This window comes from Delphinus delphis, chromosome 5, assembly GCF_949987515.2.
Source record: "Delphinus delphis chromosome 5, mDelDel1.2, whole genome shotgun sequence".
Lineage (NCBI taxonomy): Eukaryota > Metazoa > Chordata > Mammalia > Artiodactyla > Delphinidae > Delphinus > Delphinus delphis.
Genome location: NC_082687.1, coordinates 112,943,345 through 112,963,634, shown reverse-complemented (window position 1 = coordinate 112,963,634; position 20,290 = coordinate 112,943,345). Strand labels below are relative to the sequence as shown.

Here is a 20,290-nt window from a genome sequence, read left to right as displayed (position 1 = left end):
CGCCTCCGCCGGGCCACCAACCCCGCGGAGACCAAGTGGGCTTGGCGTGGAGCGTGCACGGGGTCAGGGACCCACTTCGGTCCCCGTGCGCTCCAGCAGCGGAGAGAAGGAACCGCTGCTCGAAATTCCTGCGGAGAAGAGGTGGTCAGCGGTGGAGGGAGATCAGTAAAGCGGGCTGTTTTTGTCATTTCGCCGCCTGGTGAGTGTCGGGGAGATTGGCAAACGCCTCGGAGAAGACCGAGAGAAATAGCTCTGGAAAAGTGGAGAGAGTGATCCGGAGGCCGGTTCACTGCATGCTGCTTGTTATCTGCATGGGTAAGAGCTCTTTTTCGGCGGTTCCACTTCCCAGTACTTTCCAGGTGACCGGACTGCCGGACCTACGGTCGACCCCGCAACCAACGGTGCGCGCGCCCCTGGGAGAACCTCACTCCTCCACCTCGAGGGCGAAAAGTTATGGCTACGAAAAGTTCCTGCCCAAGGTGATTATCAATTCCTTACTTGATTTTTTTTTTTCTCTTGAGAACTTTTGGGTGGAGGCATTAACTTTTTGTGTGGAAGCTACTTTGGGGAGCGAGGAGGAGGAGGAAAAAGTGCGATCTGATGGAGAAAAGCGACTCCTTGGTCTCTGACACGTCCCATCCCCTAAGCCACCACGTGTAGAAGATTAAAGTTGTTGGACGTGTTGACAGCTGAGAGGAGCACGGACTTCTTTCCAGGCGGAGACCCCTCCACCTCCACCGCCTGTTGGTTCTACCCCTCCTGCGTGCATGTGTGCGCCAGCGGCGGCGCGCGGTGCGTTGTTCTGCCTTGGAGTTTCAGCCGGGACCAGAGTGAATGGCCCCCAGGGGCTGCGCGGGACCTCCGCCGCCGCCACTTCCTCCGCAGGCCTGGGTCTGGCCCGGAAAGATGCTAGCCATGGGGGTGCTGGCAGGCTTCTGGGTCCTCAGCCTCCTCACCTACGGTTACCTGTCCTGGGGCCAGGGCTTGGAGGAGGAAGAGGAAGGGGCTATGCGACCTCAAACTGGAGAGAGACCAGAGCCCAGCATAACTACCATCTCCCAGCCCCATCTCATTTTCATCCTAGCGGATGATCAGGGATTTAGAGATGTGGGTTACCACGGATCGGAGATAAAGACTCCCACTCTTGACAAGCTTGCTGCCGAAGGAGTTAAACTGGAGAACTACTATGTCCAGCCTATTTGCACACCGTCCAGGAGTCAGTTTATTACTGGAAAGTAAGTGTTACTGCTTCATATATTTATTCCTCGGAGATATATTAAGCACTTAATTATGATCCAGCTCCTAACTTACTGGAGTTGCAGAAGATATGGGGAACTAAATGTATGAATGAGTGAATGAATGAATGGATCAAATGCATTTAGTTGTGGTGGGAATTAAAATGGATGTCCTGTTGATGATCTTGAAAGTCTCATCACTAGTTTAGTCTCATTTTTCTTACTCTCAGAGCCTGCTGTGAAGGGCCTTCAGAGTTTTAAAATGAGATCAGAACTTGTAAACTCCCACCTACCAACCAGAGGTCTCCAGAAGTGTTCTCCTTTTCTAAATCTATTTTGGCTTTTGAGCATGTTCAGATTTTGTTTCAGGTGTCACAATAGAATTCACAGTCACCATCATTGATAAGAAAAACAGACCAAATTTTTTCTGGACTCTTGGTTTCTTCTTCTTTCTTTTTTTTTTATAAATTTATTTATTTTTGGCTGCGTTGGGTCTTTGTTGCTGTGCATGGGCTTTCTCTAGTTGCAGTGAGCAGGGGCTACTCTTGGTTGCAGTGCGCGGGCTTCTCATTGGGGTGGCTTCTCTTGTTGCAGAGCATGGGCTCTAAGCGCGTGAGCTTCATTAGTTGTGGCACATGAGCTTCAGTAGTTGTGGCTTGTAGGCTGTAGAGCGCAGGCTCAGTAGTTGTGGCGCATGGGCTTAGTTGCTCCACGGCATGTGGATCTTCCCGGGCCAGGGCTCAAAGCTGTGTCCCCTGCGTTGGCAGGCGGATTCTTAACCACTGTGCCACCAGGGAAGTCCCTCTTGGTTTATTCTTAAATCTGGGACTGAATAATCAAAGCCACAGGTAATCACAGAGAGAAGAGGGGCCAAAGAAACGTATGGAAGGCAGTGTAAAATCTGACCAGTGTACATGTGACTCTATTTGGGTCTTTGATAAGTAATTTTCTCTGACAGGATCCCTAAGGAAGGCAATGTGTAATTACCAGGGTAGTTCTCAAAATGGGAGAAGATAACAGTTGTAAATGCTCAGCATGAGTTAAACGTCATCTGAAGTTTTCTGCTGCTCCTCACACATCTGGGAATTTTCTGATTAACTCTAAGAAAAAGCAGATTATTAGGATGCTTAAGTAAGTGTTTTTAGTATTATCATTGCTTTGCTAAACAGCTAAATATTCTACTTAGGGTGTTCACTCATTTTCATATTTTTACTCTATCCTGTCAGAATGTAGGTTACTATAACTGATTTGCATGTCCAAATTCAGCCTGTGGAACTGAGATAAACTAGGAGACGCAGAGGTCCAGCTGCCACTGGACAGAGGTGGAAGAAAAGCCTTAGTGGTTTCAGTGTATGAGTCTTGTGATTTCAGTTCCAGGGGACCCTTGCTTCAGTGAAGTTGTTCTTGGAATTGGATCCTATAAGAGTAGCCAGTATCCATTGGAAAAATAAAGACTATTTTGTAGTAATCTCTGTCTTGCAGAGACTTTTGCTTAATATACGATTTCTACTGCTTAGCAAACTGTCACAAGTTAGCATCACTGCCAGAAAAGAAAAAAAAACAGTCCTTTCCTCTCTTTAGTGGGAGAGTAAAGAAGACTCACTGTACTTCAGAGTCATTTTAAAGGTTAACTGTGGCATCAGAAAGTCAAGGGCATTTGGTATTTATAAAGGAGAAGATTGTTGGCTGGAAAATAACAAGTCCATTTGATGGCCTGTGGGTCAAGTTCTTCATGTCTAATCCAAACACTCTTATATTTGGTTTATGAAATAAATGAGTCATAAAGTCTCCCTGAACCTCTTAAACTAAATTTATAGAATTTAGATTTATTCAGATAACCAAGAGTAATTGAAAAACGTGTAACTAAATTGTATGAATTTATCTTTCACAATAGAACATTCGTTTAAGACTTTTCACTAAAGAAGTTCTTCTTTAGTTCCTAAACATTATCTTGCACTGATAAAATATCTAGGTTTTATCCTTTAATCTTTATGTTAATACATGAAGCAGACATGAGGGTGGAAATAAATCCTCCATTTTCTTTGCTGTCAAAGGTTGACCCTCCTGTCTTTTCAATGCAAACATCTCATGAGAAGATTTATTCTCCTTATTAAAATTTTCTGTTCAGTGTAATAAGTTGTATAACTGTCTTATAGACAAAAATTTCAAATAACTACTGTGATTTGACTTAAATTTCTGTTTGAATTAAACAGTTGAAGACATTTGCACTTTCAGTTCTCCTTTTAGACAAATTGCTGGAACCTTCCTTAAATGAACACAGATGTAAGAAAGAAAGTGGTTATAGAAGCCTAGTTCTGGGTCTAATATTCATAATGCAAGCCCAGAGAATGTGGTCATTTGTCCTCTCCATGAGTACATATCTATGATTTCTGGATCCTCTAAAGTTAAAAAAAGCAATAAAAATGTAAATGGACTGAGTTATATTAAGGGAAAGAATAAGTTATGTGGAATATGATAGAATTCAAATATCTTCACATTTATAAAGAAAGAGTTTTAAGTGATTGAAGCTGGAGCTACTTTTGATACTATTAACAAAACAATCCTCCCTTTATATTTTGCTGGAGTCAAAATGTAAAAATCTATTCCCTTATACTGCACAAATCTTAATAAATTCCAGATTCTTTAATAATTTATGTCATATCAGTCTGGCAATATTGAACATAAGCCAGCCTGTCAATAAGCATTCATTGTGTGCAGATCCCTGTATTGGAACTGTGAGGAACAAATAAGTAAGCCCTAGTCTCTGGACAGTGATTCTCAAATTTGCACAGAAGGAATTAGCCAAATGGTAGTAGCTAAAGTGCAGATTTCCAGGCCCAACCAATGACTCAGCTTCAGTGGTCTGGGGGTGAGCTCAGAAATTAATAGTAATTTAACAAACATACCAGGTTATTCTAATAATGGTACTAATATAAATTGAGTGTTAGTATTAAATGCTAGCATCTACTGAGCAGTTACTGTGTTCCAAGATAATGCATTTTTATCTCATTTAATCTTTATAACCATTCTATGAGGTAGTAACTATTGTTACCCCGTTTTAAATAGTTGTGGCAGTAGATTCCAAGAGAGGTAGTGATGCAGAAGTTCTGTACACTGGACTTTGAGAAACAACAGTGTAGGTGTTCAAAGTTAGACTGGTAATATAAAGGTTGATTGAGAAAGCAGCTGCCTACATTTGGTTTATTTCAAAGTAATTTTTTCACCTTTTTTTAAAAATAGTTTTTCAAATAAAGACATGTAGACATGACATCATTTCTTCTTAAAAGAGAATATAGTGAAGGCCTCAGAAAGAGAATTATGAGTTTTGCAAAATTTAGATGTGTTTTATGCAGACTTTAGAGTTGGAAAGATTGGCAGTCTGAGCTGAATTCATATCTTGGGCAATAATTTTGTGTTTTTACTATTTTGTTATTCATTTTTCCCACTTGAAATACCATGATGATCATTTTTAACAAATGCAAAGGTAACTCAAATAATGTGTATTTGTAATAGAATATTTGATAAATCAATTTCTTTTTACAAACAACCCCTGCCCCTTGCCAAGGGTAATCACACTCCCAATTTCTAACACCTTAGATTAATTTTGCCTGTTTTCAAACATCATATAAATGGAATTGTAAAGAAGGTATTTTTTCACGTCTGGCTTCTTTCTCTTAACACTATGTTTGTAAAATTTATCCATGTTGTTGCCTGTAGATATAATTCATTTATTCCAATTACTGAATAGTGTTCTTTTATATAAATATACTGTAATTTATTCATCCATTCTGTTGAAAGACATGGGTTGTTTCCAGTGTCGGACCATTATTAATAGTGCTGCCGTAAACATATTTGCAAATGTTTTTTGGTGAATACAGGGGTACGTTTCTCTTGGGTATCTATCAAAAAGTGGGATTACTGGATTATCAGGATGTGTATGTTCAGTTTTTGTAGATACTGTCCAGCAGTTACCCAAAGTGGTTCCACCATTATACACTCTCATTAGCAATGTATGGAAAGTTCTATTTGCTTCACATCATTGCTGACATTTGGCATTGTCTTCTTCATTTTAGTCATTCTGGTTGTTATGCACTGGTATACCATAATGGTTTGATTTGTGTTTCCTTGGTTACTAAAGAAATTGAGCATCTTTTCATATTTTTGTGGACTGTTTGGATATCTCATTGTATCTATTCAATTTTTTTGCCTGTTTTTTCATCAGATGCTGGCTTTTCCTTATTGATTTGTGGCAGTTATTTTTATATTCTATTCCTTTGTCAGATATTTGTATTGCAAATGACTTCTCCCATTCTGCGGCTTGCTTCGTCGCTCTCTTAATTAAGTTTTTTGATGAACAGAGGGTTTTAACTTTATTGTAGGCTTATTTATAATCTTTTTCTTTATGTCCTATTTGAGATATCTTTGACTAAATCATGATCATGACAGTGGCCTTTTTTTAAGTTTTATAGCTTTATTTTTCTATTTACATCTATAATTCATCTGGAATTAATTTCTAATATGGTATAAGTTAGGATTCAAGCATATTTTTTCCATATGTAAATCCATTTGATCCACACTATTTATTAACAATGTCATACTTTCTCTACCTCACTACAGTGTCATCTTTTTCATAAATCAGATAAATATACATGTTTGGGTCTGTTTCTGGACTGTATTCTGCACCATTAGTCTCTTTGTCTATTCTTGTGCCAATCCTACATTCTCTTAACTACTATAGCTCTATAATAAATATTGATATCTGGAATGTAAGTCCTTTTACTTTTTCTTCTTCCAAAATGCTTTAGCTATTCTTTACCAGTTCACTCACTTTAATATGAAAGAAGGGAGGGTATGGATGTACAGATTCAAAGAGATTGAAAGATTTGGTTTTGGAGAATATGAGGTAGTTCTCTTCTGAATTATTCTACTTTCTAAGTGAAATAACAAATGAGGTCATTAGATGAGAATGAGGATCTTAAGGTTTAAAGACAGAGATAGAAAATATTCTAGGAAAGGGAGAAAGTGAATTAAGTAGGGCAGTACTGTAAAAATATTGGGCAGCAATGAGAGCCCATCTGAGATTTGTGGTCATAAATTTAAACAGAGACGAGTCATCGCTTGTTTTTCTTGCGCCATGTTCAGGTACTTGTGTGCAGAAGAAGCGCTGTTGAAGAGGTGGATTTAACTAGATTTGGACCTTTGCCAAATGAATAGAGTGGGATTGTGGACTCTAAACTTGGCAAGAAAAAGGGGAAAACTATAAGGGGTTTATGTTCTCTAAAAAAGTGCCAGGGTCAATGGATTGACTGACTAGGGTTGAAGTGAGGATACCACAGTATACTTGGAAAGCTGAAAAGATAGATAATGGTAGTTGGAGAAGTGCATGCTTGGAATCAAAATTTCATAAGTAGTGCAGTTTTTAGAAATGATAGGGGAATGGTGCTAAAGTGAGTTGGAGGAAAACATCTTTGGAAGTGAGGAAGGCAAGGTATTGGAAGGGCAGGAAGTTGGATGGATCACTTGGGTGGATATTTAGACCATTAAGAATAATGGGAGAAATTGTATTAAAGAGCATAGAGTGAGCCAGTTGCTGGAATCATCTATGACTGAGCGGTGGGAGGGCAGGGCCTGGAATTGGATAAAGGACTCTAACAGGAAAGATAGTGAGTCTCTAATCTGTTGCCTGACTTTTCAAAAAAGTTGCACCTTTAAAAAGAAACAGGAGGGCTTCCCTGGTGGCGCAGTGGTTGAGAGTCCGCCTGCCGATGCAGGGGACAGGGGTTCGTGCCCCAGTCCGGGAAGATCCTGCATGGCGCGGAGCGGCTGGGCCCGTGAGCCATGGCCGCTGAGCCTGCGCATCCGGAGCCTGTGCTCCGCAACGGGAGAGGCCACAACAGTGAGAGGCCCGCATAATGCAAAAAAAAAAAAAAAAAAAGAAAGAAACAGGAGCCAAACTGTGTAGAAGTGCCAGTGAGGAACTAAGAAGATACCCAGTCCCTGCTTCAGACTCTTCGATAATTGGGGTATGGGTAGAAGACCAGCGCTAAGTTGAGAGGATAGCCAGCAATCAGCTAGAGCAAGAAGGTGGAAGAAATGTCCAGGAAAGAAATGAGATCATAGAGGATTTTGCTAATTACAGACTTTCAGTAACAGAAGGCTCCTTGGAAGGAGTTAGGGAGTTAGAAGGGGAGAAGGATTTAATTAGAGCAGAGAATGTACAGAGATATATAGAGATTAGAATATGAATGAAAGCAGATACATTGGAAAGATTGGAGTTAGGATGAAGATTCAAATAAAAAGTCCTGAAAAGTATGGTGGGATTTTTTCCAGATGATCTCTTGGGAAATGTTAAGTGTCAAGTTTTAATTATAGCTTCTTTCTAGAGATTGATTGAGCTGGGCCTCCTGCCTGTCCATAGCCAACCACTGCAGCCACACTGTCAGGAAGTCTGGGGGTTTGGTCAGGCACATAGTCAGGAAGTCTGGGGGTTTGGTCCAGGAAGGCAAGGTCTATGTAGACCTCCTCTATGGACTGCAGTGGGCTATAGAAGCAAAGGAATGTGTCTCCCAGTAGTTTATATTCTTTTTAGATATGAAATTATCAATTAACAATTACCCTAGTGTTGAAAACCCTGAAAAAGTAATTGAATTCTTTCAGTCACTTTCACAGGAGAAAGATTCAAGAAAGCAAAGGGGAGTAGGGTTTGATCATTCCAATTCATAGGCATGTGGTACATTCAGAAATATTACCCCCCCACCCCCACTTAGATCATAAACATCAAGGGTCATGCATGCTTCCTCTTCCATCCACTTCTGTTATCCAAGACCTAGTTTTAAGTAGTGTTCTACCACTTAAGAGTACACAATAAAGATCAGTTACTAAGAGTTCACTTATTACATTCATAAATATTTAGTTAATACATAAATATTTAGAAAAATGTTTATGGTTAGAAGTTTGGAAGAAACAGGAGTTTTTCCCAAGCCTCACTTCGGCTTTAGAAAATGAATGTAAGAGCAAATGGGGAGGGTGGCTTTAAAACTTCACATATCCATTTCAAAGAGAGTGGCTCAAAAGACAACACCATTCAACAAATAGCTGCCTTTTCCTATTTGAACATATGGATTTTTCTGACAGTAGAATCATGGTCAAGTAAGCTATTGGCACACCCTTATGATCAAAATCCCTACTTTTAAATGAGTCTTTTTAAAAAGACACCCTTTGAAGTGAATCCCTATTCAGGTAATTCTGGTGAGTTTCCTGAATAGCTGTCCTGAAAGGTGGAAATATATCCAGGTGCCGAGGGTTCGGATCATTTTGTTTCATCCGTATGGCCTCTCCCAGAGATCAAAGAAGGGAGGACCAAAAGGCTTGGAGCCCCTGCTTCTAATAGGAGCTCAGCATGAAAACGTCTTTTATTTCAAAGTTTCGTTTCATTTGGACTTTTTCCTATAGCAATATTATGGAATTAGTTTTTATGTAATCTTTTTCCGTACTTTACTTTGATATAATTAGAGTGTGTTGCAATGTTCTTTTCTCATTCCAGATATTAAATATGCCCAGGAGTGTAACTTCATTGAGACATTCATTTCCCTGTGTGCTGTATTGCAAAAAACACTTTTTGTGTCTTTTCCCTTATTCCCTCTGTCTTCTAATTCACCCAACACATTGGCTTTACTCAAACATGACTATCTACATCACCACCCTCGGCAAACTAGGGAATTCCTAGTTCCCACTGACTACCACAGAATGGGGAAAGAAAGTGATTTTAACTGAGGGACTTCTTGTGCTAGTTGCTTTTCAAACATCCTGATATTTGATCTTCACATCCACCCTGAAGGTAAAATATTTTTATTATTTCAAAAAATATGTATCACATATTTAACAAATATCCTCATTTTATGGATGATACATGAATGTTTTAGAGAAATTATACAAGTTGTGGGTGGTCATACAGCTTCTAAGCAGCAGAACCTATATTGGAACCTAAACTCGTGTGGCTTCAACAAAACCCTTGTTGTTTTCATCACCCCATTCCATCTGCCATGAAATTTGTAAGTACCTTAGTCCTGTCTTCAAAAAAATTTTTAGCCTTATCTTTCTCTGTCTTCAAACTCTCTACTCCAGAGAAAAGAATGATTCACTGTTTCTCGAGCACGGCTTATACTTGACTTTCTCCCTCCTTCTGCACATACCGTTTCCACTCCTTGGAATTCACACCCTATCTCACTTGGCCCAAATGCCAGCCACTCATTAAGTCATTAAGACTCAGCTAAAATACCACCTTCCCTATACAGGTTTCCATGATTCCTTAGCCAGAAATACTTATTCCAATGATGACCTTACATAATTATTTCTATTACTTTCATATTAGGCATGATTTTCCACCTGGTTCACACACTGGCCCCCTGAGTAGCAAGACTGATTTATTACCTCCATAAATCACGCAGCAGCCAATCTAGTGCTTTGTACTAATAGGCACAAAGAATACATGTAAGGAACGAATGAATGAATGAAAAAATGAACAAACAATCATTTAAATATTTCCGTCTGGCAGGCAATGTGACAGAGCAGAAAAGACATAAAATATGTAGTGAGGAAATCCGAATTACAGTACTGATTCAGCAAATTTCTATGACCCTTGAATGAGTAATTTAATCTTTCGGAGACTCCATGTTTTCATCTGTAGGATAGGAATAATGATAATCTCAAAGGTTATAGCACTTGAGATAACATATATGAAAATAGTTTGAAAACGTTTAAGTATTACATAGTTTTTAAGTAAACATTCTTCTACATTTAGAGCTATAGCTCCATAATGTTTAATCACATACTAACTTTAAAAGAACTGACTACTTGTTCTTTATAAAAGCTGTGGGTATACTCATATCTCTTTTCCAGTTTCAATCTGTAAGCACAAAAAGTTAAATTCCATGTTTCAATTTTAATATATTTTACCCACCAGGATTTCTCGTATATTTTTGTTCTGAAATGTCCAGGAAGGTGATTAGGGGTATATTTTTTAAGTTTCTACACTTGGAGATTGTGTGTGTTGTTGCTGGTTGTCACACTTGGCATGCTGCTGTCGTCATGCTTGGCCAAATCTGCTGGAAGCCTGCTAAGGCTGTGACAAGCAAAAGTAGATGTATGTTTAAACAGTGACATTAAGAGTACCACACTAAATGAGAAGAATTAAAAATTGGGTAATGGAAAGGCCAGTGATTAATTACTTCAAATTCCTTCAATCAACAATCATTTTAAAACATTTTCTTGAATATCATTACTACATCTTATTCAGCTTTGAATGCTGCTCACCCCAGGGACTACCACTCAGTAGGTGTGCAATAAAGAGTTTTAAAATAAGACATTGTTCTAGGCTTCATGGTGATTGAAATTTCACGTACTTTATGATCACTATTTCATTAACTTCCTAAATGATTATATTGCCTGCAGCATTTGAATCCACACTCCACCCTAAGACCTGAGTGAAATCTCTGCAGCACAGTCAAAATCATGCCACTCCCTGCTTTAAAATCTTTTAGAAACTGCCATTACCTGTAGACTAAAGCCCAGTTCCTAAGCATTCCATATAAGGACCTTCAAAATCTGCCCTCTGACAAGATTCGGGTACAATCTCCCAACACTTTTCCATTTATACCCTCTGTGGATTATCACTGCCAGGGTACTTATACTTTCCCACAAGGGCTATGCTCCTTAACCCCCCTGTTCCCTTCTAAGCAGAATTCCCTTTGCTAGAATGTTCTTCATTCTCCTCTGGGAAACACCATTGCATCCTTGCAGACCTTCTATGTCCCTCATCTCCCCTTCAGTACTTCCCTGATCATTTTACACCTTTATACACATTTTCTTGGGTGTAATAAAATGTGGCAGCCAAAAAAGTGATAGAATTCTTAGAATTCAAAGGCATGTTGCACATGATTTTTTCCAACAAAGAACATTATTGATCATTTTAAAGCAATAAATGGGACTCTTCTCTCCACTGACCAGACAGAATCAGTGTCATGTATCCATCATATCACCAACACCAGTCTACTAACCACCTACACCTGGCAGGAGAAAAGCCAGAAAATAATTGCTAGGTCATTGTACCCTTGCTGAGGAGATACATTGATACGCTTTCTCAATACTTGGTCGTTCTCCAGCTTGCTGGAGAGAGTAAGGGAACCAGATCTGGATGAGAAAAAGGCTGGGGAAACTAACAGGACCCTGTGAGAGTACTGGGTTATTCCATGCACAGTGTCCATACAAGCTGGATAAGCATGGTTTGGCAACGTTCAGAGTCTGAGAAGGTCCAACCAATAGGTGGACACAGTAGCAGGAACCTGAGTGGCAACCAATACTCGATTAAATTAAATTCATGACCACAAATCCGAAATAGGCACGCATAAATGCCCCAGTGATCCTCTAACCTTCCTCTAGTATATGTCCAATTCTTCAGAACTACTATTTCAAGATTTCTCATCTCCTCAGATTGCCAATATCCCCTCATCAGCTCATTACTTTTCTTCACAATTCCACTGAGAGGAAAGAAGCAATAGTGAATTATCTCTTTCCTATCACCAGTGTAACATTTCCTGACCTACGGGCATCGACAGCCATGTCTCTGCCTTCCTTCCTCCAGTAGGGCATTGAAGTGTTCGAACCCGTCAAAGACACGTGGCTCCCAGAGCTCCTTCTCCCCTCCTCACGCACCTGAGTCCTACAGTTTTACCATTTCTCTCCTTCGTTATTAATTTTTATGTCTCTACAAAATCATTTCCATCAGCATGTAAATGAATTTAAGTTCCTTCTGTCTACAAACAAAAGCAAAGCAAAAAAGTTAATTGACCCAATTTCTCTGCTCTCCTATCTAGCAAAAATTCATGAGTTATCTGTACTTGCGAGCTCCGCTCTAATTATTAATTTATACTATATTAGTCTATACTATAATTATCAATCTATAGTGTAATTTTGATAGTATAATATGATGCTATATTAATTGTATTATGTATGCCATAATGTATACTAAACATATATTATACTATATTATAATATACTAAACATATACTATATTATAATATAGTATATTATACTATAAATGTATACCATAAATGATCATTAATTTTAAGATTTTTAATAAATCTGTAATTTATTACAAATTTATAAAAAGATTGTGCCATATTCTTGAATCTGAAGAGCTCAAGAATTTTTTAATTGTTTTATTAGACTTAAAAATTATCTTTGAGATTGAACATCATGAGGTTAAAGACAGTGTTATATCCTTTGAACACATCAGGTTCTTGCATAGATAAGGCCATAATAAATGTATGTAAACTGAGTAATTCATACTCATCAAATTAAAGTTTAATTTAGTTTAGATTTTTTAACACACTTAAAAATATAAGCTCAAATACTTGAAATCAGTTTTTTCTTTGATCCTTGTTTGGTTGTCTTTGTAATGCTATAAAATTAATTTAATTGTACATTTTCTAGCTAAAGCATTTAGTTGAAGATAAAATATTGGGAGTGGAGATGTACCATTTATGTGACACTTAAGGAATATATTTTGTATATGTATACTATTCTCTAATATATTTTATCTAATCTATTTATCTATGTATTATATATATATATCTCAATATATTCTCTAAGCCTCATAACTTGGGGATAATTATTAATATCCACATTTTACATAAGAAGAAATCAAGCTCACAGAAGTAAAGTGTCTTGGCCAAAATCCCATAGTAAGTAATGAGACTAGAATTCCAACCCCCAAAATTATGATTTTCCACTACATTATTCAGATGGTTGACAGGAGGGGTTAGGTATAGCTGCATAGCTTATCTTTAGAGTAGAAATAAATGAATATCTTATTTAAGTAAAACAACAAAAACCTAAATATAGTTATTCTAAGAACCAGAAACTCATTTCAAACTGGCTTTCCCATTCAATTTGGGAAAACTGGAATCTGTTCTTGCTGTTCATTTGTTTCACATATAAATTAAGGATAATGTTATTAGTTTACCTTTTAGAATTTGTAAGAATACTTAAATTATTAATATAATTATCAACCACCTGGAGAATTTGTTAGAGCATTTATTCCTCTGGGCTCTTCCCCAGAAATTTGTTTCAGAAGGTCTAGGGTGAGGCCTGAGATGCCAGATCACTAACAGGCTGCTTGGTGATAGTGAAGTTGCTCGTCAGAAACCATACTGATTAACACTGCAATATACTTTTAGCCTTTAATGTTCCAAGACTATTTATTACCATCTTTATCTCTCTTTTTTTCACCATTTATTTAACACCTACTCTGTGCATATGACTATTTAATTAAGTACTATCCAAGCTGCAAGTGCATTTTTCCTCCTATGTTCTACAATTGAAAGCTTGTTTCAGGTCTCAAAGGTCTAACTTTTGAAGAGACACCTTCTCTATTAATGTGTTTCTGCTCTCCCATAGAATGAATGATAAAAAGATTCCTATTTTGGGCAAAGCAGTTGACTCAAGAGCAAAAAGCAACTGAATTTCTAAGGACTAAATCCTAAAATTAAAGATGCTAGGAGATAGACATTTTGGCACACTACTCTTTTCTTTTAGAACTTTTCTACTACAATGACAACTTGAAGAAAGTGGACATTTATTTCAGGGTCTTGTTTAAATTAAACTATGGATTTGATCTAATTTGCATCAGTCTCCTGATGAATACATGTATATCCTAATTTTCTATAGTGTTGTACATAGTCTGAATTAGCTGAGGAATTCATTGTAATTGTTTGCCTTTAAAAGAAAATTGGGCCATTTGGATCAGTAGTCTGAGAATTGCTAGAATAATTTAGTGATTTGGTTCCAACAATAGAACTTTTCAGTTCTGTTTTCTGATACGGCTCTGAATGATCTCAGATGTCAAAATAACAAAACAAAAAACATAAGTAACTTAGAGTTTTGTTGAGGCAAATGTTTATATTGTCACTTAATCCTCACCACAAATCTGTGAGGTAGGTGAATGTTACTATTTCTCATTCTTGTAAAGGAGATTCCCAAAGTTAAATGCATATCCTTAGATATTCTACAGGGAAGAAAACTATGCATTGACTAATTTGTCAAACTCAGTGTAAGCCTTCATGAAGCTTCCCATTACCATTTGATGGTTCATGAGGTAATGACCCTTGATTTAATTGGGCTTCTTGTTTTTGTTTCCTTGAAATTCATTCAGTATTCATTCATTCATTCAATACTGAGCACCTACTCTGCCAGAAACTGTTCTAGGCACTGGGAAACATATCAGTTGACACAACCTCCAAAAATCCCTGTTCTCGTGGGATTTATTCTAGTGCAAGGAGACACAAATAAATAAAATATATAGTGTGCTAGAGGGCAATATGCCCTGAGAAGGAAAACATAGCAGGAAACAGGATGGGAATTAAGAGGTTAAGAGTTAAGGGTGAAGAGAGCAATATCATGGAGGTCAGGGAAGGCTTCACTAAGAAAGGAGGTGAAGGAGGGAGTCTCGTATGTTGCTGCTCCAGGCAGACAGTAACCACACAGGCCCTGTGACAGGGGCACCCCTGGTGTGCTCAAGTACCATCAAGAGGCCAGTCCAGCTAGGCTGGATCAGAGAGGGGGTAGGGGAGAGTAGGAGGAGGTGAGGTCAAGGCGGTTAAGGGAGCCAGATCCTGTAGTGCAATGAAGGCCAAGGCAGGGAATCTTGACTTCCACTCTGAGTGAAATGGGAGCCATTGGAAGGCTTGGAGCGGAGGGGTGACATGACCCAACTTTGGTGTTAACAGAATTGCTTTGGCAGATTATTGAGGATAGATCCTGGAGGTAAGGTTTGCAGCAGGAAGACCTAGTAAAGAGACCATCGCACTAACCTGTGTGAGAAGTGATGGGGTGTGGAGAGGAGTGATGGAGAGGGGTCAATTCTAAGTACATTCCACAGGTAGAGCAGACAGAATTTTTGGATGGACTACAAATGGGTTGGATGGTTGGAAAGAAAAAGAGGAATCAAGTACAACTTCAAGGTCATTCATTCTGCTATAAGCAAAAAAAAAACAAATCAAAAAAAATAAAATAAAAGTGCTCACTCAAACAGGTAAAGTTACTACTGATCACAAATTATAGGAACTTCTTTGACAATTACATCGTACACTTCAAAGCCCATCAATGAAAACTAGCCTTTGCTTCTCCATTCTCCTTTGCCTGACTCCCTGAGGTTTGAAGGATTGCAGTAATATTTTTTTTCATTATATATATAATATATATATATTTCATTTCACAGTATAGTTTGGGGAAAGAGTAGTAGATGGGGGTCAGAAGATCTGCATTTGAGCATTTGATTCTGGCTCAGCCACTTACTAATATTTAAAAACAAAGACAAAGCAGCACAGGTAATTGTGGAGGAAGAGGCTTTTTAGGGCAAGGATGGCTGTCCATGGGCCCCAAGGCTGTCCCAGGATGGCATTGACTGGGTGAATTCACCATTCCCATCACTTTACCGGATTGGATTTACAGGCACAAACTCTGCACATCCAGAGTTTCTTAGATGGTTGATGAAAAAAGAAACCAACAAGAAGAGCCGAAGTATGAACTCAACATTTCCTTCTATTTCCACCATGCTGAAAATGCTGCTCCTTCAGACAGATCAAATACCAAGTGTCTGCAAACAAACATGCACACACCTACACATATCTCCCTTTCTCTTGGATTAATGTCAGTGCCAAAGAGTCTGGACAGTGCTTTGTGGTTGGCCCTGCACCTGTAATTTTAGAGTTATGATATTAATGCTTCTTATATTACATTGTTTTTAATTTAAGGCACACCCATTTTGTTTCTCAGTTTAAAATGACTAAAAATAGAATATCTGCTTTTATTTTTAGAAAAACAGGCATTTTTTAATAAAACGTCCCCCTTTGGTGATCTCTTCTTTTTGTTCTTCAAGTTAGTAAAGCACTTCCTAAATAGCTTATGAACCGCCCTGAATAAGTTGTATTACTGCTGTTGTTTTCTGGACCAAAGAGTCAGTCAACAGCTGTGCAGACCCTGAGAAAAGGTTTATTAAGAGGAATGTTTGCTTCCATTCATTCACCTTAGTTACCCTCCTATTGAGATCAAAAGGTCCAACCTTGTCTGATGTAACGGCAAACCCACATTTTCCTTTTCTTGGATTTTAAGGACAAGCACTGCAAAAAATCTCTTACTGATGCAAAAGATATTTTTCAATGATTTATTTCTTAAAGAATGCTGAATCTAAAAGAACCTTTTGCAATTTCAGATCCCTCCTGTAAGTCTCTTAGTTTTAAATCTTTGTGTGAAACTGTAGTCAAGCCACATTCTCTTGTCACATAAGTGTTATTTCACTTCCCAAGTGCTGAAGGCCTTCCCCTGGTCTCTGAAGCAGGATTTTAGTATCACATCCCTGGCTGTCTACACAGGAACCACACTGCTGTCTCTTTCTCCGTTACTTATTTTTGATCTCAAGGAGCTGGCCAGTTCACACATGTTTGCCTGCCATAGGTAAATTTGTTTATTTCCTTGTTGGACTTAAAACTTGTTCTGTGATTTACAAACTCCATTTTTTTTTTTTTAACTGTGGAACTTTTTATTCAAGTGAATTTCTTTGATGGAATAGCCCAGTATACAAAACATATAAAGCAGAGCTGCTGGCAGGGGTTCCCACCCTCAACCCCTTCCTTCTAAGGTAGACTCAGGGCCCCTCTGACCAGTCTCCAGGGCTCCTGGGTCATTGTTTGAGATACTCAGGCCTATTTAATCTACTCTGGGAGTAATTTTCCAACATGTCAAGGAAGATGAATTACTGACTGAATGCTACAAATGAGTACCTTTTCAATAATCTCTCTCAAGAATATAGAATACAGGCATCAGTGTATAAAATGTAAAAATAATGACACAGAAGGAGCAGCAACAAAAAGCCACCAATCTCTTAAACACATTTCTTAAAGAAAATGCTTTGATTACAGCATATATTTTTTTTTACAAATTATGATGTTCATTTTGATGCTTTTAAAGAATCGATAATAGCTTTTAAAGATGAGGCAATTCAGTAATAATCTTGAGGTATTATAATACTACAGTGGAGGGGGCATGCAAGACTTTAACACCCAAAGGAGGGGACATGGAGGTACATGGAAAATAATAATGAAACCACAATGCCTATACAGTGGAAAAGGCTTTTCAGGTGTCAGACTTTCAAGATTTTCTCTTGTCATCAAATACCATTTCAATATCCCAGTAGAGAGAAAAGAGTAGGAGGAAATTGCTATTCAATAACTAAGTTGTAGTTAACATGTTGTAGAACAGTTATTGGGAACTAACATTTAGAATTTGTTCTCCTTTGTAGACTTTATAAAATGCCTACTATACTTCAAATGACTCATTATTATTTCTCTAATTCTACAGCAGGAGAATCAGTTGTTCAGATGAGAAATGAGAAGTTGATAAGTCAAATAGTAAGAGAGGAAAAGAGAACAAAAATTTAAGAGACAGTTAGTGATAGAATGGACATTACTTAATACCTGAATGAACATAGCTTGAAGTAGAGGAGAAACTAGACGGTTTTCAGAAAAGTTCTATTCAGGTGATTGGTAGATCATAGTAACATTAACCAAAATAGGCATTAATCAAAATTCAAAGTGGAGAATATTCTGACTTTAAGCCACGCTATTTGGCTTCATATTTGTACTCCATTTTTCAGAAACAAAATACTATTTGGTACTATGCAACCATATACAACATTCTGATGAAATAGTTAATCCTATGTTGATTGTAGTTGCCAAATGGTCTAAAAAAAATCAAGCTAAATAAATAGAAAGTGAAACATTAGCGAGTGTCTGTAAAATTTGTGTTTAAATGCTATACCTGATCGTTGTACCTATATAAATAAAAAAAGATAGCAAACTGAGGTTCCTCTAATAAATGTTGAAATTCATAAAAGATAAAACATGAAACATAAAAATTGTGAATCACTATATTGTACATCTGTAACATATATAATATTGTATTATAACATATATAACATCAACTATACTTCAATTTTTTAAAAAAGATAAGAAACAAATGAAATGCTGTTTCTCTCATACCCTGGCCTTTCATAAAATTTAAATATTCTGTCTCCCTTGAGACTGTGAAATTGTTCACAAGTTCACATATGTCCCTGATGTTCTAACAGCTAAGTGTCTTGGGGAACTTTATTACTCTGACTCATGTTTGGCCAGAATGATTCAATATTAGGGAATTAATTCACTAGGTCAGGACTGGTCTGTGCATTTGAAACATTAAACAGAAGATTTTTTTTGAAGGAAATGTCATGCATATTTAGAGGTAAAGCTGTTAATGGGACGGAACACTGCACTGAGGGTAAACAGAAATCATTTCTCCATCACCCCAACCCCACAGTATGCTATTGGTTTATGAGGTATATGTTCTGGGTGAGCCATTCAAAAATATGTCTGCAGCAATTTGAGGCAGATTACTTAATTTAACAACATTTGCCTGCAAGGAAACATTCTTTTCAGACAGTTCTAGTTATTATTACAATTTTTATAGTGCTTTAAAGTCATTATTTTAAGAAGAAAGTCATCATTTTATCCCCCTCCCAAAACTCAAATAGTTTTGATTCTGCAGAAATTATTAAAAGAGTAAGTGGAGTATAAAAATAAAAAGAGTGTGTGCAACCTGTGTGACGGCTTTGGTCTTGAAAGAAAAGCAGGAGAGAAATAGTGTGGTAATTTAAAAAGTAGCAGGTTCAAAGACAGCGTATTTTCAAGATACAGACAAACACTTGAAGAGGTGGGTGAAGGCATAGCAGAAAATAGAGGGGAATTTAGCGGAAAGTAAGTGATTAAACAAAAGAGAGAGGTAAAATCGTGCCACAGTTGCCCTCTTCTTAGCCTCTTTGAAATCTTATTTATCCTTAAAGATCCAGATCAGTGTTTTCCAAATATGCTATGCCTTAAGCCCTGTTATATATACATTAGTATATATATATATGTGTGTATATATATATATATAACAGCTAAAGACAAAATATTCAGGTTAATATATTGAGAGAAAAAAGAGCAAATCTGTGATGCAGAGACCTGACATTTATCAAAGCTAATGGTTTACAGACCTTCTTTAATTATCATAGGTGTCTGGTTTGGGGAATGTAGTACAAATAGGAAAATAATTAATGGATTCCTTAACCTCTCTACACATGGGGAAACATGAGACTGAATTCTGTCTTTAATCATAACCTTGATAACACTGTTCTTGGCTACTGGTTAAGCATATAATTTTTTATTTAGGACTAATTTTGCTTCTGTAACTCTCCCCAGTTAGACTGGATTTTCATAGTGCAGTGCTTTATGTACAGGAACACTAAGTAAGGTGGCTGATTTTTCATCTCCTTTTTTACTGGGCCGCCTCATTCAGTTCAAGTTGCATCAGTAGAACTGCTGTTCAACTTTCTTTTCCATGGCAGTTTGGAAGGAGAGAGTAAGATGAAATAGAGGCTCCAGGCATTGGCAACAGCTGGAAGGCATCCCTAATTAGATTCCAGGCAGACTTGGGCCATGTTTATAATTTTCCGTATGCTGGCTTGCAGTTTCTTTTAAAAAGGTTCCCAAAACAACATGAAAATTTAAAAAGATTTGCTGCACTTGTATATGTCACACAATACAAAGCTGTTTTCTTGAGCACCTTAGCATGGAACATAGAATGGTAATCACTGACTCCTAACTTAGGGGATGTTGTCCAGAGAGGATGTCTTAGAAGGTCTGTGTGCTTGACCGATTTGTTATTTATGCATAAAAGTTTTACAACTGCCATTACATCATGAGATTAAAAGATGTATTTAAGCCATGTAGATGAAATTCTGTCTGACTTTTAAGGTTTTTCCTCACATAGGCAATTTGGAGTCTTTCTTGCAAGTTAATGTTACTTTTTTTTTTTTTAAAGAAACGTAAAAGAAGAAAACCATTGTGTTCAATATACAGACAAATCAGTGGGCATGAACTATGAGAACATATGTTGTGCATTTGTGCGTATGGTTTTGTGCTCAA

General features: G+C 37.7%; 1 protein-coding gene across 1 annotated transcript in view; it reads left to right on the top strand.

The window, feature by feature from the left end:
• The first annotated feature begins 537 nt into the window (after positions 1-537).
• ARSJ (arylsulfatase family member J) overlaps positions 538-20,290 on the top strand; it is a 68,523-nt gene continuing 48,770 nt past the window's right edge. Inside the window, exon 1 of the mRNA XM_060011840.1 lies at positions 538-1,235. Coding sequence (XP_059867823.1) covers positions 835-1,235 — 401 coding nt within the window. The 5' untranslated portion in view covers positions 538-834. The remainder of the gene's footprint in view (positions 1,236-20,290) is intronic.